Source organism: Dipodomys merriami, unplaced genomic scaffold (assembly GCF_024711535.1).
Source record: "Dipodomys merriami isolate MVZ:Mamm:240054 unplaced genomic scaffold, mDipMer1.0.p SCAF_4, whole genome shotgun sequence".
NCBI classification, from domain to species: domain Eukaryota; kingdom Metazoa; phylum Chordata; class Mammalia; order Rodentia; family Heteromyidae; genus Dipodomys; species Dipodomys merriami.
In genome coordinates this window covers 67,723,851-67,750,051 of record NW_027205603.1, presented here as the reverse complement: position 1 = coordinate 67,750,051, position 26,201 = coordinate 67,723,851, and the positions used below count along the sequence as shown (strand labels likewise).

The 26,201-nt window shown below is 42.4% G+C and overlaps 1 protein-coding gene and 1 long non-coding RNA gene across 5 annotated transcripts in view; one reads left to right on the top strand and one right to left on the bottom strand.

Moving 5' to 3' along the window:
• Positions 1-3,327: 3,327 nt before the first annotated feature.
• Positions 3,328-7,666, bottom strand: LOC138805933 (uncharacterized). 3 transcript variants are annotated; one of them, XR_011365683.1, is made up of 4 exons: positions 7,326-7,465; positions 5,854-5,952; positions 4,034-4,128; positions 3,328-3,771 (listed from the first exon to the last, which is right to left on the bottom strand). It is a non-coding gene; the product is annotated as an uncharacterized lncRNA (long non-coding RNA). The 3 variants fall into 3 exon arrangements; XR_011365684.1 differs by lacking the exons at positions 3,328-3,771; positions 7,326-7,465 and adding an exon at positions 7,491-7,666 and having other exon boundaries at positions 4,007-4,128; XR_011365682.1 differs by lacking the exon at positions 3,328-3,771 and having other exon boundaries at positions 4,007-4,128; positions 7,326-7,462.
• Dpys (dihydropyrimidinase) overlaps positions 7,533-26,201 on the top strand; it is an 80,241-nt gene continuing 61,572 nt past the window's right edge. The window contains exon 1 of one of the 2 annotated variants that reach the window (XM_069991242.1): positions 7,533-7,870. In XM_069991242.1, coding sequence (XP_069847343.1) covers positions 7,604-7,870 — 267 coding nt within the window. In that variant the 5' untranslated portion in view covers positions 7,533-7,603. The remainder of the gene's footprint in view (positions 7,871-26,201) is intronic. The other variant, XM_069991240.1, reaches the window with a different exon arrangement.

Below are 26,201 nucleotides of genomic sequence, written 5' to 3'. Positions count from 1 at the left end.
CACAGACTAAGGAATTAGGCACTGTTTGGGGGAATCATTGCATTGAAAGGGATGGCTCTCAGGTCCTTGAGAACAAAGCTAGCAAGAGACTGAGAGAAAATATTTTCACTAGGCAAAGCAAAGACTTCCAAGTCCACGTTTTCTGAAGTAAACGCTAAAGAAAAGGAGGTCAGGGCTTCTAGCAAGTCATCTCTGTGAAGGTCAGTCAGGCTGCAGGCCTCTTGAACAGTGGGAATGAGGCTTCTTTGGGAGTTGATGAAAATAAGCCAAAATCAGTTTAAGTGAAGGTTGAAAAACTATTAATAAAAATTTATTTAACTATAATAATTTTGAATGTAAATTTTTTAAACTATAAATATAAATACCTTGGGACTGGGAAGGTGATTCATTGGTAGAGTGCTTGCCTTGCATGCCTGAGGCCCTGGGTTTGATTCCTCAGCACCACATAAAAGAAAAAGCCAGAAGTGGTGCTGTGGCTCAAGTAGTAGAGTGCTTGCTAGCCTTGAGCCGAAGAGCTGAGGGACAGCGCCCAGGCCCAGAATTCAGGCCCACAACCAACAGAAAAATAAAAATATATACACTCACACACACACACACACATACACACACACTCACATAAATACCATTGAACACCTTAAGTGACCAGTCAGGGAGATATGAGTGGCTCTGAGCCACTTGTAGACCACATTTTTTGGCATCTAGAATATCAGAGTTTACTGTCAAATGGCCTAAACCTACAGCTTGGCTTCCTGGTTGCCTGGTGCCTTTTCTTGATTTGTCTCTGTGGAACAATGAAGCTGTCCAGAGGCTGGGGTATCCATACCCAAGGCTACCAGGCCTCTCCCAAGACAACACAGGCCTGGGTGGGAGAAGAAGGGACCAGGGTTCACCCTCCACACTCCTGCCCTGAGCATTACAAATGCTAGGTGCAGGCCTAGTTGTGGAACTGGGAATGAGATAGCACCCCAAACATGATTTTACTAAGAATATTGAATGACTGGAAGAATAGTCCATATAATTTCTTTCTTCTATAAAGCCTATTCAGCTCCAAATATATAGCTTTGCCTGAGAATTCCTCTAACCCTGGAAGATTTCTTAGTTTTAACTGTATATAAATGAAAGTTCATTGCCTTGAACATTGTCTACTTTCACTTCATTTCTAGTTAATATGTTTTGTTGCTCCTTAAGCTCATTGAAAGGAAAATACAAGTTTTTATGATGGTGAAAATGCCTTATATATAAACGTCACTTATTCAGATTTTCAAGGTGCCATATACATTAATCTCTTCTCAGAAAAGAATGAGAAGCATTTTCAAGGTATTTCAAACTTAGTGAGTGATTGAATAATCTCTTTTATTTATGTAACATTAACATTTTGAGATTGACACACTTCCAAGTATACATCTTATTCAAGTATAGCTGATATCAAAGTTAATTACCCAAATATGACTATGTAAATCAATTATATGTGAGCTATGTAATAATATTAGAAATGGAAAACAGGCTTATTATTTAAAGAGCTCCCAGTAATAAATCTTTGTAAGGTCAATCTATATGTATAAACCTGGAAATTCATAATATTGTAATATGAAAGTAGACTGGAAACTTACAGATGTCCACAAAATGATATATATGTTAGTAATATTAAAAGGAACAAATGGGTCATTTCCTTTTCAATTTGAAGACAGGATAGCAACTGTGTATCAATATAAATGCTGAGACCTCAGGAATAACACCATTTTTTTAATGGCAAGAGAAAGCTAAAGCAGGGCACCAGTGGCTCACACCTGTAATCCTAGCTACTCAAGAGGCTGAGATCTGAGAATCATGGTTCAAAGCCAGCCCAGGAAGGAGTCTATGAGACTCTTATCTCCAATTAACCACCAGAAAACCAGAAGTGGTGCTGTGGCTCAAGTGGTAGAGCACTAGCCTTGAGCTGAAGAGCTGAGGGATAGCGCCCACTTCCAGAATTCAAGCACCCCCTCCCCCCCAAAAAAGAATAAGCTAAAGACATAGGTGGTCTTAATAAGCCATGTAATGGCTGGAGTGAGGAAACTTGCTTTCCTGGCATGTGAGACACCTGTAAAAGAAAAAAAAATGCCATCTAGTGGTGGGCATTAGGCATTACAATGACTTACTTTGCAACACAGATGAATAATTTGTTTGGTAACACTTAAACTATCCGGAAATCAAAAGATGGAATTGAAAACAAATGACAGGAAATAAGAGAAAGGGAACTTTATTATTATCTAATCAAATTCATTGACACTGAAGTGACATCAGGAGGGTAAAGATTGTGGGGAAAAAATTAGCAAAACTAGTCTGTGATAAAACTTTAAGTACTGGATAGCCTTCTTGGCTATAACCTCATGTCTAAATTGTATATATATTTGTGTATGACTGTGAAATCCATTATAAATGTAATTTTTTTAGAAAATAAGAAAATGATATGAAAACAATTTGTAACTGCAAAAATGTTTAAATGAGACTCTTGTGACCTTATTAACATGGAACAAACATCAAAGACCCACAATGTAATGAGGACAAAGTAAAATGAAAAGTTAATGAGATCTTCTCACAGCTGGTGCTCTACCATTTGAGTCACACCTCCAGTTTTGACTTTTTCTTGCTATTTAGAACTGAGTCACCAATTTGTCTTCCCCAACTGGCTTTGAACCGTGACCCTCAGATGTCAGCATCTGACAATCTGATAAATGTGAAACCTGCTGCCCCACACAAGTATTCATGTAATGTGAAGCACATTTTTAATGAAATTGGGGAAGATAGAGAACTCAATTCCTTAAATTTACATTTGAGAAATATAAGTTTGGTAAAAAGAGGTGGTGCAGAAAATGATGCTTGCTGAGGGGCACAAGTCCAGCTGCGAGGGGATGGAGAGAGAAGCACAGACAGATGGAAACACACCTTCACCGACTCTCACAGCTCATGGTTTTGAGTCTGCACTGGTTCACCTGACTTCTCGGTCATCAACCTTACTTGTGTCATGTCTCCATTACTGTAGTACTATGAGTACTGAAATAGTGTCTGCTCTTCTGGCTGAAATCAGACCCACCAAAGATCTCCTCCCTGCACCTCGCCCCTGTAAAAAAAAAATCCTAATACACTCAACTTTTGGCTTTAGACCTGGCCATCAGGGGTTTTGTTCTGTTTATCTGGTAGGAATAGTGCTGCCAAGTTGGGTGAGTTTTCAGAGTAAAGGTAGACCCTAGTAAACTGGCTCTGAAGTATAGAGTTACTTGTGGGTAAATGACAGGTTCCAAAATGAGAACTCTGCCCTCCCACATTTGCTTCTATATTGCTTCAGAAAACCATGGCCTCAAAAGGGCCACCTATCAAAGGCAGAAATCTTACTTAGCTTAAATAGGGATACGTAAAATAATGCAGGTAAAACATTTGGCCCAGTGCTGACTAAAGGTGAATGCTCGGGAAACCTTAGCTACATTAGCTACCCCACCCCACCCCCAGAACAGCTATTTTCTCACTGGGAGCAGGGCTTCAAGGATGACTATACCTTGGGAGATGCATGTTAGTAACCATTTCTGCTTGGCTTGGATATCATCACAGAGAACAGTGACCAAAAAAATGCTGCCCCTTCATCCCAAGGACTTTTAAAAACAAAAGTCTAGTTGGCGCCTCAGTTGTAGAGAGCTCTGAGCTTGTATGGCTAAGAACCTGGGTTTGGGCTGGGATGTAGCTCGGTGGCAAAGCGCTTGCCTAGCAAGTGCAACGTCCTGGGTTCGATCCCCAGTACTAAAAAAGAAAAGACAAAAAAAATACAGTTAAACAAACAAACAAAAGAACATGGGTTCTATCCCCAACCACAGAATGAGGGGGTGGAGGAGGGGGAAGAAGGAGAGGGAGGGGGAAGAGGAGGGGGAGAAGGAGGAGGGCAAGGAGGAGGATGAAGGGGAAGAGGAGGAGGGAGGAGGAAAATAGTACTGTTGTAGTCCATTTGTGCTGCTATAACAAAACACCTCAGGCTGGGAGATTTACAATGAAATTCATTTCTCACAGTTTTGGGAGTTTGGGAAGTCCAAAATCAAAGTGCTGCAAAGGTTTGCTGTCAAGGTCTTGAGGTTACTTCCAAACAGCATCTTGTTGACTATCCTGGGAAGGGACAAAAGGGCAAAAGGACCAAATGTTAAGTGAAGCCTCTTGGAGGCAACAATGATTGATTACCTTGCTCATGTAATTGTAACCCTTCTGTACAGTATTTTCACAATAATAAAAAAAGACCCTAACTAAATCACTTCCTTCAGATCTTACCTCCTAATACTGTTGCATAGACTAAGTTTTGACATTCAGATCCTGACAACTGCCACACTTTGTTTCCTAATTCCTCTCTGAATGTGGCTCCCTTTCAAGCCTATTGGCTTGATCCAAGAGGAGAAATCAGAAATCAATATGTCCTGAATCTAGGAAACAAGGCTGCTCCAGGCTCCAAGCCACTCAGTGGGACTTGAGAAAAGTTCCATTTAGAAATACACGAGGTGCTCTGTTAACAGATTCACAAAAGTCTCCGAGTGTGAATGCTAAGTGTTAGAAGGGCTTACCAAAGTAGATTTCATCTTTCAGCTGTAGAGACAGAAGCTGGGTGAGTAGGGGAATTGCCCAAGTTTCACACCAGAAACTGATCTCAAAGCCCAGACCAGACTCCTCATTCAAATTCCTCAGTCAGTTCCCCCCTTCTCCACTCCTTCTATGCTGCAGACCTGCTGTTCACACATCTATCACTGATCGGACATAAACACAAGACCTGCCAAGGAATTCCATCCACATATGGACCGGGGGTTGACATGTCTGGGTAAAAGGATGGTTGAATGAGACAAAAAAAAAATTAAAACTAAATGGAGGTGGTGAGTACCAGGACCAGCCCTCCTCTCAGCATGTCTGCTTAGGTTCAGCCTCTTGCCCTGCAAGGTGAGGTGTGGATGGCTAGAAAAGGGAAGGCAGATCCTTCTGCTCAGCCAGCCAGCAATTCCTGAATTTTCTCCCCTTTCTCCTACTATTGTGAACCTCAGTAAGCCATTTCCTCCAGCCTCGGTGACATTCTACAAGCTCCTTTTCTCACAAAAGTCTGAGTTAATTAAATGTGAGAAGTTTGTTTTGTGTTGTATTGCAGGGAATTGCATGATATAAAATGTCCAGGATAAGGAAACCTTAGAAATCATTCATCTAGACAGATTCAGAAAGGACACCATAGGCATGCTCACACCTAATCTTTTTCTCAAGGGTAGCATTGACTTGCACAGCTTGTAGGAGTTTCATTATGTGCATAATTACCCCCTTTCTCCTTCACACAAAGGTCCCTTGACAATAATTATATAACCTTCTTGGTCTTTTTTTTTATTTTTAATGTTCCCTGCTTGACAGCCAAATCTATGGGACTTTATCTACTGATGCTTTCTAATTTTTAATTATTTTGAGATTTAGGCAATCTAAAGCTTGAGTAGATTTAGCAAGAGGAACACTTTGCATGCCACTACTGAAACTGCCATCTCTGAGGTCAGGTATGACATCTAATCTTCCAACTCAAAGAAACTATCTCTCCAGTTTAAAGGAAACCTGGGGAAATGGATGGAGCTAAAAAAATTTTTTTGTTGTTGTTAAGTGAGGTAAATTAGGCTCTGAAAGATAAATGGCTCATGTTTTCTTCTCTCATATGTGAATTTAAATCTAAATTATAAACATATGAAAACATACAGGGATGGATGGATAGATGATAGATTATAGATAGATAGATAGATAGATAGATAGATAGATAGATAGATAGATAGATAGATAGATAGACAGACAGACAGACACAAATATGGCAGAATATGTCCACCACACCATCCAGCCTTCTGATGGAATTCCATCCTATTTTCCTCTTTGGGCTTCTGCACATCTATTCTCTTTCCATGGTGAACTTGTCTTCTCCTCTTCCATCCCCTGTAAGTAAAAGTGCATCTATCCTTAGCTACCCAGAGTTCAGGCTCCCAACTAGGCCACTCCATCCTCCTCTTGCCACCAGCCCCCTCCAAAGGGAGCAGTACTTTCTCACCTTCCCCCTCACCCCTACACACACATATCCTCTACATCTGCCTTTGTCCCTTTTTGTGAGGCCTCCACATCTAGTTTTCTTTCAGCCAGAAATAAACTCTCACCTCTCCTCTGCACTCTTATCTCTAGCTGCCCTCAAGGCGAATTTTCAGTTTGATGTAAGGAGCATGTGTGTGTGTCATCGCTGGCTCCAAGCTCCCTGAGACTCTCAATACAGGCCTCCACCACAGCTGATCTTTGCAAGGTAAGTATTTGTTAAAGAAATGTGTGTGACCCTTCCTGCCTAATGTTGTTCATTTGTATCTGACGTCATATCTGTTTCTCAAAGAAAATCTGTAAGACGAGCACAAACATTCTTTTTATAAATGAAAATGAAAGCCCAGGGGCTGGCGGCTCAAACCTATCATCATAGCTACTTGGGAGGCTGAAATCTGAGGATCAAGGTTGGAAGCCATCCTGGGTAAGAAAATCCAGAAGACTCTTATCTCCAATTAACCACAAAAAACAAACAAACAAAAAAACCAGCAAGTGGAGATGTGGCTCAAGTGGTAGTGTTAGCCTTGAGTAAAAAAGCTCAGGGACAGTGCCCAGGCCCTGAGTTTAAGCCTTCAGGACTGGCACAAAAATAAATCGATAGTTTATGTAAATAAATTAACTTAAATGAATAAATTAGAAAAATAACGAACCAAGAGAGTCAAAAAAAAAGGGGGGGGGAGAATCAAAGATGTAACCACAAACAGTGGAAAATCTGGAACATAGCCTAGGTTCCCCCCCCCCCTTTTTTTTTGTAGGTCGTGGGGCTTGAACTCGGGGCCTGGGTGCTGTCCCTGATCCACAGCGCCATTTCTGATTTTCTGGTGGTTAATTGCCTGGGCTGGGTTTGAACCGCCATCCTCAGATCTGTTTCCTGAGTAGTTAGGATGACAGGGGTGAGCCACCAGTACATAGCTAAACCTAGGCCTTTAAACAACTGCCATTGCCCCATTAAAGCCTGGTGTCATTAAGCCCTAGAGAACAGTGGAGATCAAGTAGGTCATCTTGGATTCTAACGGATTAAATCAGTCTTTCCCGCTCCGTGCCAGCTGATTTGCTCCTGGAGTAATTAACGAATAACTAAAAGGAAATCGGATGCAGCAGCTTGGTTCTGATCTGGGGGCTCGTGTTGCCGCGGGGGGGGGGGTCTCCCCTGGCGTCCCCCCCCCCGCGGTCCTGCGGTGCATTCGCACCCTAGGCCAGGCCATTTCTTTCCTTCCCCAAAGCACCTTACGCATGGACGAAAACACGACCCTCAAAGCCCCGCACGCCAAGATCTTCCAAAGACCCCGAGCCCCGGCGTCCGGCGGACCGCGCGGGCGCGCTCGGGGCCCGGGCTCCCGGCCCAGCCCTCCCGGGGGGTGGGGTGGGGTGGGACGGGGCGGAGCCCGCACCTGTGGCCGGTTCAAAACCCTCCCTTCCCAGCGGGATCGGGCCCCCGCCCCGGGACTTCCACGCGAGCCAGGCCTCGGCGCGCCCCGACCGCTCTCCCCGCGCGCCCCTGGCCATGGCGGCGCCGCGGCGCCTCCTCATCCGTGGGGGCCGCGTGGTCAACGACGACGCCTCGCAGGTGGCCGACGTGCTGCTGGAGGACGGCGTGGTGCGCGCGCTGGGGCGCGGCCTGCGGCCTCCGCCGGGGGACGCCGCCGGGGGGCTGCGGGTGCTCGAGGCCGCGGGCCTGCTCGTGCTGCCCGGCGGCATCGACACGCACACGCACATGCAGTTCCCCTTCATGGGCACCAGGGCCGTGGACGACTTCTACCAGGGCACCAAGGTACCCGCCGCGCCCGCCGTGCAGTCGGGGGGATCCGGCCGGAATCTAGGGGGTCACCGCGTGCGCCGCGCCGAGGTCAATCTGGGTGTCCCGGTCAGGGGCTCCGGCCTTTGGATAACTTGGCAAGGTGGAGGCATTCTGTCCTCTTCCACCATCTGTGCCTGAAACCCCCTGCTGGGTGTTCTGCCCAAGTCCACAGGACTTACGTATCATCTATAGAATCTCTCTGTCTCTGTCTCTGTCTGTCTGTGTCTGTCTGTCTCTGTCTCTGTCTCTGTCTCTCTCTCTCTATCTGTCTTGGTATTACGGCTTGAACTCAGGATTTGGTCCTCTAGTACTTGAGCCACAGCTCCACTTCCATTTCTTTTTTAATTTTATTTATTTTTGTGGTTAATTGGAGATAAGAATCCACTGACTTGCCTGCCCTGGCTGTCGTACAAGCCTGATCGTCAGATCTCAGCCTCTGGAGTAGCTAGGATAACAGATGTCCAGCTTAGAATGTATTTGTTGCCATTTCTCCCGGTCCTCCCTCCCAGCTATTCACTTAGCAGATACTGGCCGGGACTGTGGACTGGACGCCTAAAGCATCTGTGCCCTCACCTCCACCCAGCCCCTGGAGGAAGAAATGCAGCAGATCCATGAACGCCCTCCCGACCTAACGGGTGACCTGGTCCCGCCGCTTCTCCCCGTGCTGGACCCAGGGCCCTCCGTGCGGATCCCCGTCCTGGCAGCCTGAGTTCTGTGGGCATTAATGAGGGTGCGGGAGGCCTGGCAGATCGGGGTTCCAGCTGAGGGAGGCTGCCCAGAAGCAATGGGAGGAACTTACCGGGAGATTGACGGCAGGGCCGCTCTGTGGGCGCATAGGCTGAAGCTCCACCCACTCAGCTCGAGACCACGCCCACCTCATTCTCTAATTCCGCTCCTTGGGCAGCCTTGAGAGAAACGGCTTCTTCCCAGGATGTATTGATTTCCTACGGCTGGGGAGCAGGTGTGAGGTTTCCAGAGAACGTCGCCTTAAAGTGTGAACACAATCAGGCTGCATAGAACAGTTGTAGATGGACCAGTCTTCCAGAGTAGTGGGAATGATCCTTACTTGAATTCCAACCGTTTTACGTTTTACTCTCTTCACCCATCTTCTCCATTCCTTCCCTTCCCCAGTCCTCCATGGCAGACCCCAAGGTTGAACAGAAAGAAGAAAGACAGGTAGATTTGACCCCAAGAGGACAAGCTGCCCAAACCAGCATTTGGAACGCGCCTTCCTAGTTACTTATTCACAGGTCTCCTCAGGTCAATACAGTCTTTTTTTGGAGGACAAATTACTGTCTGTCTGCTTTCAAAATCAGAAAACTTTGTTCCTCTACTAAAACATAGTGAACTCATTGTTTGCATTTGAATTGATCACTGTTAGGCCAACTCACAATTATATAGATAAGTAGAAAAATAACAGAAAACTAGAAAGAAGAAAAATAGTCCCTTTACAAGATTCTTCTGTTAAACAACCACCAATGTTTGTTTGTTGTGGTGGGGGTGGGGGGTGGGGCTTGAACTCTGGGCCTGGGCGCTGTCCCTGAGCTCTTCAGCTCAAGGCTAGTGCTTTACCACTTGAGCCACAGTGCCACTTCCAGTTTTCTGAGTGTTTTATTGGAGATGAGCATCTTATGGGCTTTCCTGCCCAGGCTGGTTTTGAACCATGATCCTCAGATCTCAGCCTCCTTAGCCTAGGATTGCATTTGTGAGCCACCAGCGCCCAGCTACCACCAATGTTTTGTTGCGTTGCCTTTATGATTTTTAATTGTGTGTATGTACGTGAATATGTGTATATGTAAGTTTTGTTTGTTTAGTTTTTTGCTGATAGCTGAGTATTCCCTTGAACACTCCCTTTTGCAAGATAGGCAGCAGATATTCCTGCCCCTCAATTGTCAGGCCCAGCAGCCTCCTCGGAGATTCCTCTCCTTCTGATCTCTTCCTCCCCGACCTGCGTTTCCATCCAGATGTAGGAGCAGTTGGAGTGCTACCTTGGGCATTCACTTTTTCAGGGTCAGCTGTATGGTGTATGGTGTATCCTGAGATGTTAAGATCTAGTTGGAAACTTATCTGTTCCTTGGCCATTTCTGGAATTGTTCTAGCATAGAGAAGTGTGTAGTTCCTTCCTGAGAAGGTGGTCCTTGTGGTAAGTGACGGTCTGTTGTCAACATGTGATCCATCAGCTGATTCTCTAGCATTTCTAGTTTCACTGATGGTCAAAACTGTAAACAAAAGCTCCTACTCTGTGCCCTTAGGATCTGAAGCAAGAAATGATAAGATCAGAGAGTTGTAGGCTGTTGGTTTAGCTAGTACAAAATTCCTGGGAATTAGTTGATTGGATCTCAGGAGATAATGACTCCACCCTCCCTCCTCCCCTCTCCTCCAGAAACAGATGAGACTCCCTAGGGAAATAAGTGTAAATGCACTGGAACACTGGCCTGCTGGCTGAGTTCTGAAAGGAGGAAACCATGGAGTTCTTTCCTAGTTTTTCCAATAATTCTCAGGGATATTGTTGGGTCTCTGGTTTGAGAAATTAGACACATTGGTGTTTTTGTTTTCCACTGGTTCTTGAAACTTGCCAAGTACTTTCTTTTCTTTTCTTTTTTTGTTGTGAAAAAAACCATACAGAGGGGTTACAATTACATGGGCAAGGTAATGAGTACATTGTTTCCCCTTCCTATCCCACCCCCCCCCCAAAGTGGTAAAGTTCGTTTTTCAACATAACCAAGTGCTTTCTTATTAACATGGTGAAGTAGCATTTATTGTATCAAGTGTCTGCTACATACCAGCCATTACACTAAGTTGTACATAATCTTCCTACAACTCCATGTGACACTAGCTGTCTTTGCAACAAAGGAAATTGAGACAAGTTACTGTCTAAGGGTGCACATTTACAAAGTGGGGTTTTCAAATTTGGCCTTACCCAACTCTATTAATAAAGCTTTTACCTATTAGGCCCTATGGCTTTGAAAAACACCTGGTATTCAGATGTTTTAAAAGGGAAAAATGATAGACAAGGAAGCTATATACATTGCATGTTAATGGAAGATGTATTTCTCAAACATAAAGGAGTCATCTTCAGCAAATACAGAAGCCTCTTGCCTTTCCCAAACTGGAAACAGTTAAGGTTATCAAAATAAATAGATATCACAGGTATTATATTAGTATGGCACTGGTACATTCATTTATAGTCACATCATCTCCAAGGGTACCTTAAATACAGAAAGCCATAAAGTAAAATTGATACATCTCACTTTCAGGAGATGGCCCTTGAAAGGTTAAACCAATAGCTATTTGCTTTCAGCAAGCACCAGGCTGATCATTTATAATATCTGACAAATAGAAAGGATATTGTTTGTGGTATTCTGTTTATTGATTACTGTACTGTGATGAGACCCAATTTTTAAAAAATGAAACACAGGTCAACCAAAGGTTACATATTTTGTCAATCTAATTCATGTCAGACATTGGTTTAAAGCCTGTAATGGATTTACTTAATTACAGGTAAAAGCTTTCTAACTGATATAACTAATGGAAATTGCATTCTGCTTGAAAGAAATCATATTTCATTTTGTTCTTCTAATATGGCCTATACAGTGGTCTTCCAATAATTCAATATCCATGAGGAGGGACAATGTAATTTCTAATTCAGTGGGAATTGTGAATTCGATAAACTTGAAGGAATTTGGACTTTGCTTTTACCACAAAAGAGCACAAGTTATGAGTTCAGCAAGTTTCACACACACACACACACACACACACACACACACACACACACACACACACACACACACACACACACACACACATATATGCATGCACACACACATACAGATGTATTTAGTTGTGCATAGTCTGAAGTGGACTCACATTGAGAACCCGGTAGTGTTGGTAACAGGCAGTGGGATCATCTGTTAACAAAACAAACAAGCCAACAAAAGACATGCAGCATCTCCCCCCCCCCTTTTTTTTTTGGTTAAGGACAGATTTCTCAAAATTATTGATGAAGGAAATTACACTTTGCTTTGGAACTTTTTGGTGGCTATTCCCAAGGCATGCACCTAAGCCACATCTGTGATTGTATGTGCAGAGTTTTCTCACCTTTTGGAAGGACTTTGCTTCAGAACCTCAAAATCCCTTTTGCTGTTGCTCTCCAGGGCTGGCTTCAGTGAAGAGCTGGGTGGCTGGGATGGTTTACAGGATTCTCAGCATTCCCTTATCTAGGAAATGAGGCACTGGTTAGATAAACAACTCAAAGAAATACTGTTAAAAGTTATATAAATAAAAAAGAAACAAAAGTCTATAAATAACAAAGATTATATGCCGCGGACCGGGTTCTGTCGGGGCGACGGAGGACACCTAAGGGAGGAACCTGGAATAGGTGGGGAGATGGCAAACAGACAACTCACACACAAGAGGAGTGGATGCTGAGTGCTGAGTGCGATTTAATGCAGAGGATAGCAACCTTTTATAACAGAAGTCTCATGAGAAAGGGCAAAAGGTTACACAATCTTGCTGCATGGCTTCTTTCTTGGGTGGTCACCAGCTGGGCACCTGATAGGCATTTGTCTTCGGCTTATCTCTAAGGAATACAATGGGTTTGGGTTTCGATGTTTGTCACCAATTAACCATTACCTATTTTTATAGAGGCCTTAACTTTCCCATAAGATCTTTCCTGTCTCTTCTTTAATAGTAAACTTTAAGGAGACCTAGCAATTCTCTTAGTAAATAGCAGGAAATTCTCTCTCCTAAATAATTATCTCAGCAATTGCCATACATTCTTTCTGTTTTAGCTGAGCCTATAGCTTCTTGTAAATCCCTTACAAATAATTCCTTCTGCTGAAGTGACTTTGTGAAACCCCCAATACTTTTATATTTACTTATAACTTGTCTCCTAGCCTCCATAAGAGGGGTTTCAGGTTAGCACTTAACTCTGGTGAGTTAGTCATATTTTTAAGACACTCATCAGATATTGGAGTCGTCAACACTCTTAAGAGAGAGCTTTGAATAAGGGAACGTTGACAATGAGCAAGTACAAAAAGCAGTAGAAGCAGTAAAAGATTAACAGGCACTCTTATGAGGGAAGAAAGACAGAAACACATCTTTTCCCAGGGGTTTGCCAGCCTTTTTCCAGGAGTAGGCCTCTTAGAAGCCCTATTCTCCGAGGTAGACTTCGGTGAAGTCCCAAAACTTGGAGATAGGTTTCTGTAAAGCCCCATTCTCTGAGGTAGACTTTGGTGAAGTCCCAAAACTCAGAGATAGGTCTCTGAAGCCCCTATCATGGTCTGATAGATGGTTTCCCATGCTAAGCAGACTCTACTGGGGTCGGCGTGGCATTTGCCCCTTTTTTTTTTTTTTTTTTTTTTTCACCAGTCCTGACTCCGTGTATCAGTTAACTCAATTTTATGCCAGCTGTACTTGTAAGCTCCAATTTTAAGACATACTCATACCATTTGCGACATACTTAAACTTTCTGAGGTTTGTCTTAAAGACAATCCTTACTTTTCAAATTTCCCCAATTCTCTTTCCAAGGCTTTCTTTACTTCCTTCTTTCTTTACAATTCCTTTCCCAAGGCTTTCTTTACCACCCTCTTTCTTTACAATCCCTTGAGCATCTTTGTGGCTGGAGTTTAAAACTGCCCAATTTTCCTTTAGCTTGCGGAACCTTTATCTTAGAACAGCCTTAAGGCACCACTGTGATGCAGAAGCTTGCTAGATTTTAAGGCTAAGAGTATTACCTCCATTGATAACACACTCAGGTTATTACCATATCAGAGTCAAACTAGGCTGAGACCCTAGAGTGGATTTTCAGTCACTATGCACTGAAGTGCCTAAGACAAGCAAGCCAGTGATATCCATGTCCCCAATATCCACTGTGGGAAGAGAGAGGATTTCTGGATATCTTCCAAAAGAATGTCCCACAAGATTTTAGATTTAGCAGCAGTCAACCAGGAAGCAGACTCAGGTGATGGAATCAGGCAGGAGTTTTTCCAGGTGGCTGTCAGGCCGTCGTTGAACTTTACCCATTAGGGTATGCAGCAACAGCAGCAGCAGCAGCAACCGCAACAGCCAGGTCTCTCAGTGGCTCCAAGGGACTGTCACACCTCATGCTGGGCTGTAAATTCCTATACAGACTGGTTAAGGATACATTGCATAGGCTTGGCAGGCTTTGATCCTGCTGGTTTTTAAGATCTTTAAACAATAGCTCAGGACAATTTACTAAAACCACAACCTTTTTTACTAACCAGATATTTTTGTAAATCTTAGTCTTGTAATCATCTCTGACAGATGCAGTTTCCACACCTTGAACACCTACAACAGTTAACACTATTTTTTATGCCTTCTTCTTTTTTTTTTTTATTTTATTTTATCTATTTTGCCTCATTTCTCCAAAATTTCTGACTCTGGACCCTTGATCTTAAAATGGGGGTAGAAGGGCGAAGGTCAATCTTCTGTAACTTCTTCAAGCTGACTTCAGGGGCGTTGATCTTACCTAGCCAGGAACCTATAACCTTAGCCTATTTTACAAAGAGGCTATCAGGGTTAGATGTCATTAAGAACAATATTTAACTTTTGACAACTGCACAGACCTTTTCTCCGGCTACAGCAGTGTAGCTTGTTTAGTACTCTGGTTTGTAAAAGCATCTTTCTAGATGGCTTAGGAATGTGATCTCTAATGATCCCAAATAATGCCTAAGTTACCTTTGCAGGCCTTTAGACAGATATCAATAGAAACACTCTCTCAGGTTTACAAACTTTTTCCTGGGCAGATGAATTTCATGTAACTAGTGTCAGCTCAATAGTTACTGCCAATTAGAGCTTTTGGCACATAAAGGGGTTGAGATTTAAACTATCCCCCACATTTTATAACATTAGCTTTTTACTATCACAGAGGTCTGGCAAGTTCCTGTCCCTTACAAGGTAGTCATGAACATTAGGCATGCTTTCAAACTATCTTCCTATGACCTCCCGGCTCTGACCAGTTTTGAAGGGCCACGCACAAATGACTCTAGGATCTGACATTTCTGCCATCCAAGCAGTGGCTTTACTGCCTCTGGATGCTCTTCCATTGCTTTTGTCCCAGGAGTGTCTTCTTCACATTGGGATAAATGCCTCATTGGCATTTTCCTTAGCTGGTTGCTGGACTCAAACTTGGGGCCTGAGCACTGTCCCTCAGCTCTACAGCTTAAGGCTAGCACTCTGCCGCTTTGAGTCCCAGACTCGGGGCTTGAATGCTGTCCCCTAACTCTTCAGTCCAGGGCTAGTACTCTGCCACTGTGAGTCTCGAGCTTGGGGCTTGAGTACTGTCCCCCGACTCTTTAGTCCAGGGCTAGTACTCTGCTGGCTGAATAGAGGTGACAGTCTCACAGGGACTTTTCTGTGCCCGGGCTGGCTTTGAACCAGTTTGCAGATCAGTGAGTCTTACAAAAGGCCATTTTACTCCAATTGAAAGCAACAAGGTGGTCAACAAAGAAGTAGCTTTTAAGCATGCTCTTACCTGAAACTTATTAAGAGTCAAAGTTACATCTGACAACTTGTAAGAATCCTCTGTGCTTTGCTCTGGTCTTTGCTGGAAACTTAAAAAACAACCTATAAGAGCAAACTAGAATAGCAATTATTTTGGTAATCCTAATTTTTTTCTTTGTGCACATTGAGGCCAATGTTAAGAACAATTTTACATTTAAACTTTATATCCAAAAATCCATTCCTAATTTTTTTAAACCTCTTATTAATCACCTTTAATATTTTATACTTTAGTTTTTATTTGCATATGAAAAGATCCCTTGAAATCTTGAGGCCAAGTGTCACTCATTGCCTCTTGGTTGCTTGTTTTAAAACAGATACACATTAAGATTTTTTAACTCAAATGACAATTTTTCCTTAATGCAAGAATTACAGTCACCTTTACTATATCACGAAGCTAGACTTAACACCTTTATAACTTTTAAAAACATCCTAATTGTAGAACATAATTGAAAGTAAGCCATATTATAGAAATAACTTTTTGCCCTCTTTTTAAGGCCTTCCTAATTTTAATGTTAACACATCCAAGGGGAAGTTTTTCCAGTACTAATCAGATCATCACACCACTCATTTTAACCATCATGTTTTCAGTGTCTATCTGCAGGGAAAAGAGACAGAACAATGATGGGCCACTTGGCCCCTCCTATGGAATGGCCACACACTCAATCTGACTCTTTAGGGTTAGATGAACTGCGTTTGTGCCAGTTTGCCTCACCATGCGTGGACTCCTCCCAGGGCCTGTCCCACTGCATGACCAGCTGAACTGCACTTCTGCTTGTTCACCCCTTACCCCTAAAGATAGGTCTTCTGTTGGTTTCTAAGTTTTTCCCCGTCTCTTCTCTTGGTTCTCAAATGAAATACAGTTTTAGATAGACAGAACAGGTAACATCTTTGACAGTGTTAAACTAACCTTTACATTTAAAATTTTAATATTTATCCCAAATTTTAGCCAAGGGAATTAGATCGCAAACAGCCAATGCATTTTTGTTAAGCCAGATAACTTGATTACAGTATAAACAGTCTTATGCATTTTAAAACATTAGTCTTTAAAATACCAGATTTTCTAATTTGCAAGTTAAAGAATCTTTAAAAAGCCATTTAAAACAATGTGAAGTTTTTTTTTTTTTTTTTTTTAATTTTGGTAATGTCCAAACCTCATAACCTTTTGTTTTCTTTTTTTTTTTCTTTTTTTTTTCTTTTTTTTTTGGGGGGGGGGGGGGTCCGGTCGTGGGGCCACAGCACCACAGCACCACTTCCGGCTTTTTTTTTTCTTTTGCTTATGTGGTGCTGAGGAATCGAACCCAGAGCCTCATGAATGCAAGGCAAGTGCTCTACCACTGAGCCACCTTCCCAGCCCCATCAAACCTCATAACCTTTTGAATTTTAAATTTAAACTCACCCAATTGTTACAGCATGCTGACAATTCTTATCTTTGAACACGTTCACAGACACACACAAAACACTTACACAGATCTTAAAGCGCGCAAAAATCAAAATCAGTTGTACATACACCTTTTAAAGTTTTTAAACAAAAATTTAAGACAGTATTCCTTTTAAACTAGGTACCTTTGTTGGGCTTCATTTTCCCAGAGCTTGCTTGTTAGCAAGGCAATTCACTAATTAGTCTTTTGGATCTCTGTGCTGTTCTCATTCAGCAAGCTGAATCCAGAGTCTGCTGAGTGAGCCTGTCACACTCACCCAAATCTTCCCTACCTCAGAAGACATAAAACGAACACACACACTAAACAAGACAAACAAGTGGCCACAAAGACAAAATCAGGTCTCAGTGAATGGGATGACATCTCACCACTTACCAGGGGACTAGAACCCCCTCTACCCGATCTCGAGGACAGCCCCACCCAGGGGTCCAGGGGACGTCTCCCACTGGCCCTGCTGGCAGTCTTATAGCGCGTCCGCCAAGACTCTCCGCCAGCCCCAAGACCACACCTGCAGGCTTTCACCATTCCTGAAATATGAAAGTTGTATCAAATGATCTAATTGTTTCTTATTCTCTTGGGGAGGGGCTGGTTGCCCCTCTGCCCGTTTTTTGTTTCCTCTGGAAGGAGGAGTTCCCTCTTTATGGAACTTAGATTTACATTCACTTTTTCAATGGTTCCCTTTTTCCTGTGGGAACCAAGGATTAGTTTGTTCTCCCACTCCTGCTGTGGAGGCTTTAGTGCCTCGTGCTTTTAGCATATGTTTTAAAATAGAGACAAACTATCCTTATTTTTAGAAGATGAACTCCCCATGATTTACTCGTTATCTTTCTCAGTCACAACTGAGGGGCCTGCAGCACCCCAACGAGCTTCTGACTACTATTCCAGGTGAAAAGAAAAGAAAGAGAGAGAGAGAGATGCTTACCTCCCAAGGTTCCTTGACTGAAGAAACTGCTTCGTGCCCCGCTCTGAGCCCCACGTTGGGCGCCACCTGCCGCGGACCGGGTTCTGTCGGGGCGACGGAGGACACCTAAGGGAGGAACCTGGAATAGGTGGGGAGATGGCAAACAGACAACTCACACACAAGAGGAGTGGATGCTGAGTGCTGAGTGCGATTTAATGCAGAGGATAGCAACCTTTTATAACAGAAGTCTCATGAGAAAGGGCAAAAGGTTACACAATCTTGCTGCATGGCTTCTTTCTTGGGTGGTCACCAGCTGGGCACCTGATAGGCATTTGTCTTCGGCTTATCTCTAAGGAATACAATGGGTTTGGGTTTCGATGTTTGTCACCAATTAACCATTACCTATTTTTATAGAGGCCTTAACTTTCCCATAAGATCTTTCCTGTCTCTTCTTTAATAGTAAACTTTAAGGAGACCTAGCAATTCTCTTAGTAAATAGCAGGAAATTCTCTCTCCTAAATAATTATCTCAGCAATTGCCATACATTCTTTCTGTTTTAGCTGAGCCTATAGCTTCTTGTAAATCCCTTACAAATAATTCCTTCTGCTGAAGTGACTTTGTGAAACCCCCAATACTTTTATATTTACTTATAACTTGTCTCCTAGCCTCCATAAGAGGGGTTTCAGGTTAGCACTTAACTCTGGTGAGTTAGTCATATTTTTAAGACACTCATCAGATATTGGAGTCGTCAACACTCTTAAGAGAGAGCTTTGAATAAGGGAACGTTGACAATGAGCAAGTACAAAAAGCAGTAGAAGCAGTAAAAGATTAACAGGCACTCTTATGAGGGAAGAAAGACAGAAACACATCTTTTCCCAGGGGTTTGCCAGCCTTTTTCCAGGAGTAGGCCTCTTAGAAGCCCTATTCTCCGAGGTAGACTTCGGTGAAGTCCCAAAACTTGGAGATAGGTTTCTGTAAAGCCCCATTCTCTGAGGTAGACTTTGGTGAAGTCCCAAAACTCAGAGATAGGTCTCTGAAGCCCCTATCATGGTCTGATAGATGGTTTCCCATGCTAAGCAGACTCTACTGGGGTCGGCGTGGCAATTATATAAATAACAAAAATAGGTGGGATGGCTCATTCCTGTCATCCCAGCTACTTGAGAGTCAGAGGTTAGAGGATCTTGGTTCCAGGCCAGCCCAGCCTCATCTTGATATAAATATGAGACCACACTTTTAGGTAAGTGACAGCATGCTATAGCTTCCTTTATAAAGCTCATTACTCTATTTGTTATTAATGCATGCTGACAGCGGCTCAAGTGGTAGAGTGCTACCCTTGAGCAAAAGAAGCCCAGGGACAGTGCCCAGGCCCTGAGTTCAAGTCCCAGGACTGGCAAAAAACAAAAAATATTAATACATGCTGACAGATATGAGTCAGCTGCATGTATTGTATCAGTTATATTGTAGTAGTCCAGTGAAAGTGCATTACAATGGGCTAGATGTTCGGTGATGAACTTTTAGATTTCTTCCTATTCTTAAAATATCAGAGTCTAGATCAAGCTCTTGCTTATAACCCAGCTGTTAGCAGGCCCAGATGAGGCCAGCCAGGGCAAAAATGTTATTGAGACTCCATCTCAACCAAATAAACCAGAGAGAATGGTACTTGCCCATAAAACTAACTACAAGGGTGCTATAGATAAGAGCTTTACTGTCTGATGCTGACCTTAGGTGAAAATGCAAAACAGTATCTAAAAAAAAAATGAAGAATCAAAAAGAACTGGGTATGTGGTTCAAGTGATAGTATCTGCTTAGCGATCATGAGGCTCTGAGGTCAACCCCAATACCACCAAAGGGGGGAAAAAACTGTAAAAAACAATATGTAGCCCATTTCTGGTGGCTGACACTGGAAATCCTAGCTACTCAGGAGGCTGAGATCTGAGGATCACAGTTCAAAGCTAGCCCAGGCAGAAAAGTCCAGGGGCTTCTTATGTCCAGTAAACCACCCAGAAAAAGCCAGAAGTGGTACTGTGGCTCAAGTGATAGCACTTTAACCCTGAGCAAAAGAAAGCTCAGTGACAGCCACCCAGGCCCTGAATTCAAGCCACAGGACTGGTGTGAACACACACACACACACACACACACACACACACACACACACACACACACAATATGTACTTATTATCCAGCCCTTAATTAAATGCTTAAGCATTATAGTCACTCAACACACATTCACAACACATACTGATACACTGATAACCTTATAAAAGCACAATAATTAGAGAAAGAAAAAAGATGTCACTAGTATGAACTTCTCTCTACATCCTCATGGCTGTCTGCATAGTATGAGTTTTTTTCTGCTGTATCAATCTCTTTGCATTACTTATGAAAAGTAGGTCTTTATTTGAAAGAGAGATATCAAACATCCATATCAGGTACTGGGTTAAGAGAACATTTTTAATGATATAAGCTAAAGAGAACAAATTATATGTACTGGGTATTCTCATTATTTCAATGCATTCAAAGAATTGGGAAAAAAAGAAAAGAAAAAGTTATGTTAGAATCACTTATGATTATACACTTTGCTCCGTATTCTTTCCAAGCCTTCTTTTTGGGGCATGAGTGTTGTCATTCTACCTTCCATTATGCTCTCCACATCTTCACCTGTCGTTGGAGATCTCGCTGTGGCCCCAATGTGCTTTCTAGCCTTGGAAGCTCTTGGGGACCAGGACTCATTTCTGCCTCAAACATCCAAATCTAGATGTCCCAGAATACTTCATACTCAGTACACCGGGCACAAGTGTAGTCTTCCTCCTGAGTGCCCTCCTGTCCCTCACAGACTGATGTCTCCACTACAACTTCTCCATGGTAGGTGTTTCAGTTGTGTCTAGTTTTGTTGCCAGTATATAGCAAGGCTGGAACAGAAACCAGGTGTGCAAGTCATTGTTCAGATTCTTATTATGTTCAAAATCACTCAGCGTGCAATGCCTAGGCCAATGATTGTTGGAAAGTCAGCATAGACATTTCAGACACTCAGATTTCTCTGCAGTTTCTCTACTGTGTATTTCCCATATCACTGCATCCTGGCTATTTTTGGTAGCTGCTGGCTTTATAACAAAGTCTATGCCAATTTAGTAGGGAAATGAAGAATTTGTTTATGCTTTTTTAAAAAGATCATTTCATTAATCACAAGCAAGTTGGGACTGTCCTCTTGTGTATTAAGAGAATGCACATTCCAAGCTTGGTGATTTGTAATTGTATGTTTTCCTTGAATAACTATTTAACAATTACAGACTTAACCTTTGGGCCATGCAGAGGAAGGTGTTCATATTCAAGTACTCCATACTTTTTACTTTACAGCTCCTACCCAACTCCCCGGACCCCACTTGCCATTTGTCCAGCAAAGGTAGTTTAGATATGATTTTTTTTTTATTTTATTGTGAAAATACTGTACAGAAGGGCAAGACAATGAGTACATTTCTTATCAAGCATTGTGGCCTCCTCTTTGTTTCCCCTTCCCATTCCTTCCCAACCGCCCCCCGCCCCTCCCCCCAACACCAAAGTTTGACATAACAACTTGTACATCTCATTGTTGCAATGGGTCCACCTGTATCCCTATTTAAACGATTTGTTTTTCCCCTTCCCCTCCACAAATTATACCAACATCAAACACAGTGAAAGCAGGGGTTATACTGTGGGAGAGGGACATACAAAGCAACAAAGAAATAATCTTATAAATGTGTTAGAAACAATCGCATGAAAGAAAAAAAAAACATTTGAATACATATCTTAGGGTTCATTTCCCTAACATCACCTTATCTGACCTTATCATCTTTTCTGCTTGACTCAGACATATACTAGATATTGCAAATAAGGGAAACCATGGGATCTATGTTTCTTTGGGCCTGGCTTACTTCACTTAATATAATTTTTTCCAAGCCTTCCCATTTCCTAACAAATGGGGCAATGTCATTCTTTCTGATGGAGGCATAGAATTCCCATGTGTATATATACCACATTTTCTCGATCCATTCATCTACTGAGGGGCATCTGGGTTGGTTCCATATCTTACCTATAGTAAATAATGCTGCAATAAACATGGTTGTGCTGGTAGCTTTAGTGTGCTCTTGTTTGTAAACATTTGGGTAAATGCCCAAAAGTGGGATTGCTGGGTCATAGGGGAGCTCTATGTGGAGTCTTTTGAGGAACCTCCATACTACTTTCCAAAGTGGTTGAACAAGTTTACACTCCCACCAATAATGCAGTAAGGTTCCCTTCTGTCCCTCCAGCATCTGTTGTTATTAGAGTTCTTGATTGAGGTGGTATCTCAATGTTGTTTTGATTTGCATTTCTTTTATGGCTAGGGATGTTGAGCATTTCTTCATGTGTCTATTGGCCATCCTTCTTTCCTCTTCAGAGAAGTTTCTCTTCTAGTCTTTAGCCCACTTATTTATTGGGCAGTTGTTTCTTTGAGGATTTGTTGTTGGGGATTTAATTTTTTGAGATCCAAGTATATTTTCGATATGAGATAGATATGATTTTTTTCATTGTGAGAAAAATTACTCTACATATCCAAGTCAAAATAATTCTGAAGCTATTGCAGTGTATTTTTGACCTATTAACTGACAAGTAATACCAAACAACTCCAAGCTAAGGATTCTTCAAGATGGTAGATATCCATCACTAATTTGCCCAACAACAAATCCACTATATGCCAGGCATTGCAGTCAATTCTGGAGTTATAGAGATGCAATCTATGCATGGTCTCTGTCCTCAGGACAACTAGGCTAGAGGTAAAACCATCTATAATTTGAGTCTATAGTAATAAATTACGTACATTCTACTGGACTTTTCTGACTTCACTTTGGATTATGCCTGCTCTTGAGTGGCACTAAAGACCAGGTGACATGTTGCATGGGACACCAGTTTTGTAATGGTTTGCATCACCAAGCTGTTTCTGAGCAGGTGATTTGGCTGATAAATGAGTCTTGGCAACTTCTCAGCATCTGGACCTCAGTACCTCTTTGAGAACTCTTCACACTTGTCAGGTAACAGATTGAGGCAGGAATAAATTTTCAGTTGTGTTTTATTTTCCCTAGTAGAGAAATTTCATGTTGCAGTCATGAGTATCTGAGCCTGCAGGATTGTTCCCACATAAAAGCAAAACCTTAAAAAGTGAGCTTCTCATTTAATAAAATTCAACCTTTCTTTTCTTTTCTTTTTGTTTTGTGTGTGTGTATGTATGTGTGTGTGTGTGTGTGTGTGTGTGTGTGTGTGTGTGTGTGTGTGTGTGTGTGTGTGTGCATGTGTACACATGTTCTCCAGTCCCGGGGCTTGAATTCAGAGCTTGGGTACTATCCCTGAACATTTTTTGCTAAAGACTAGCACTTCCTTCTTGAACCACAGCTCTACTTGTGGCTTTTTAGTAGTTTATTGGAAATAAGAGTCTCACAGACTTTCCTGCTCAGGCTGGCTTTTAACTATATTCCTCAGATCTCAGCCTCCTAAGTATAGTTGGGACTACAGGCATGAGTTACTGGCACCAGTTTTCACCATTTGTTTTTGAATGAAGATGTTCTTTGAGACATAGAACCAGAAGTAGACTAATGTGGTTTGTTTGGAGTTTGGGTGAGCATTGGTCATGTGGTAGTCTTTGCACAGCACTGGACAGTCAGATGGGCTCAGGGTCTTCATTTCATATTACCATGGGAGCATCCAGGATGCCACATGGGCAGAGCTAGCAATCATCTTGTTTCTTAGGAAACACTATTTCCCAAGAATCTACAACTTACACAGTTTTTCCAGTTGCTACTGGAAAAGTGAACTATCATTATTGTAGTTCATGCCTTTGGGACAAATTAGTGCCTCCCTACTTGTTTACCCTGAATGCTCATAAATATGAGAATATTTATATACTGAGCACTGTAATGGGCATGTGGAGATGAAAACATCAATTAAGCCTGGGAGATGAGGTAAATTTCCCCACATTAAAAAAAAAATGTACAGGAGGGAAAAACTGGGAGGGAGGGAGAGAGAGAGGAGTGGCATGTCCAACCAGAAATGGATTCTTTACCTGACTTATGCAAGTGTAACCCCTCTGTAAATCACCTTTATAATAATTTTTAAATGTTGAAAGTGGTACTGTGGCTCAAGTGGTAGAACGCTAGCCTTGAGCACACTTTAAGAGGCTCAAGGACAGAGCCCAGGCCCTGAGTTCAAGCCCGATAACTGACAAAAAAGTAAAAACAATTGTGCTTGCTTATGTGGAGGGCCCTGGATCCAAACCCCAGTGGGAGGTGGGAGGAGGAAAAATCACTAGCCTAGGAAGAGCAAAGAATAGCAAGAGCCCTCGCTGTGATGGAAAAGACTCAGGGGTATTGGAGAGGACAGGGTAGCATTGCTGGTGTGGAGAGAACGAGTTGTCAGAGAATGACTGGATAGAAAGCTAAGAAGATAGCTAAACGTGAGACCACACAGAACTTTCTGGGCAGTGTGACTATTATTCTTCATTTCAAGAGCAAAGGAAGACAAGGAAGTGGCAGGTGAGGTTGGACAGGTGTATGTAAGAGTATTCTGACCTTGAAGTAGAGTTTCCACCTACTCAGGAGCATATTCTATGAGAGATTCTCTTCTTTCTTCTTTCCTTGCCCTTCTCTCTTCTTCACTCCACTGTGCTCATCCATTCAAAGAAGATGAAGGAAGTACAGGGAATGTAGCCACGGTACTAGGCCCGAGGCCCAACTCCCAGGATTCACATGTTGAGCCTAGCCATTCCCCAGTGGTGGAAGGCAGAGAAAGGAGATTTATTATGTGGCACAGACACACCATGGAAAGAAACAAAGTAAGTGTTTCAGCCCATCCCCAGGGTACAGATATGAGCTCTAGTCTTTTTTTTTAGTGATTATTTCTTTTTAAAATTTTTATTTTATTGTAAAGATGCTGTACAGAGGGATTACAGTTACGTGAATGAGTGAGTACATTTCTTTTCGAGCATTGTCACCCCCTCCTTTGTTGTTCTCCCACTATCCCTTCCCTCCCCACCTCCCTCACTTCTCTCCCCCCCACCGAAGTTGTCAAGTTCATTTCCAACATGGTGTCTTGTGAGTATCATTGTTGTAATGGGTCATCCTGTGTCCTATTTCAGTGTTTTGTTATTCCCCTTCCCCTCCCCAGATTAGACAAATTTATATACAAGACTCAGTGTACCAAAAGCAAGTACAGTGACAACAGGGGATAAATTATAGGAAGAACATACAAAGGAAACAAAAGCATCACATAGTAAAAACAACAACAACAAAGAAAAACCTTGTATCCCTATCTTGGGGTTCATTTCACTTAGCATCATCTTATATCGTCATTAGTACATAGCTTTTGAGATTTACTGCTCATCTGATAAAATTAGCCTAGACTATACTAATTATTGCAAATGAGGGAAACCATAGGATGAGCTCTAGTCTTAAATAGAGGAAGAATTAGGTCAGGAGATGAGAGCTATCTGTAGTTTAGCAGTCCTAGGCAAACTGAGGCCTGGTTGATCATTATTGATCTCAGTCTGATTCTGGAGAGAAGTCATTGCTGCCATTATTAAAGGGAGGAATCTGATTTGTATGAAGTAGTTCTTCCTGCACCGGGATGTAGCCTCGACATTGTAGGTAATTATTGTTCTCTACTTTGGGAGGGGCATCTATTCTGCAAGGCTCTGCTCCTCATCTCCATGGGGATGCTATAGAGAAGAGCAGTGCTTCCTGGAACTACAAGACTTGAAGAAACTAAGAGAAGAGAATCCAAGTTCTTCTGCTTTTAGTTAATCCATGGGTACAATAAGGCACAGAGTAAGTTCATGGGACATGGAGAAGGTTGGCAGTAGCCATAAGGAGGATTGTTGATGGACTGGATTTCAGTGAAACAAAATCCCTTGCTTGAGAATGAACTTAAAAATAAAATGTAATGACACCATAAGAAAGAGGAAAGGGGGGAGGGGGGAGGCTGGGAAGGGATGTGAAGGGTAAACAAAGGAGGAGGCTGCAATGCTTGGTAAGAAATGTACGCATTATCCTGCCCATGTAATTGTAACTCCTCTGTACAGTATGTTCACAAATAAAATTAAATTAAATTAAAAAAAAAGAAAGAGGAAAGTTCTTAGGATATTTTCAATACTGGTTTACAACCTCACTCATTCTTCAATAAAAGAATAATGTGATGTATAATGTGTAATTGTATAATGTGATGACTCACTGTTGGATAGAGTTTATCATGATTGAAGTTCCAGTGATTTGGGGACAGCATAGTCTCTCCTGCTACCCAACAGAGGATAAACTGGAAAGTTTCTCAATGGAGAACAATCAAAAAAAAGTAGGAACTGAACACTGATTTATGAGCCAAATAGATAAAATCATTTTCTTAAGCTAAATAACAAATAGAAAGGGAAAGAAATCAATCACTGGCAAAG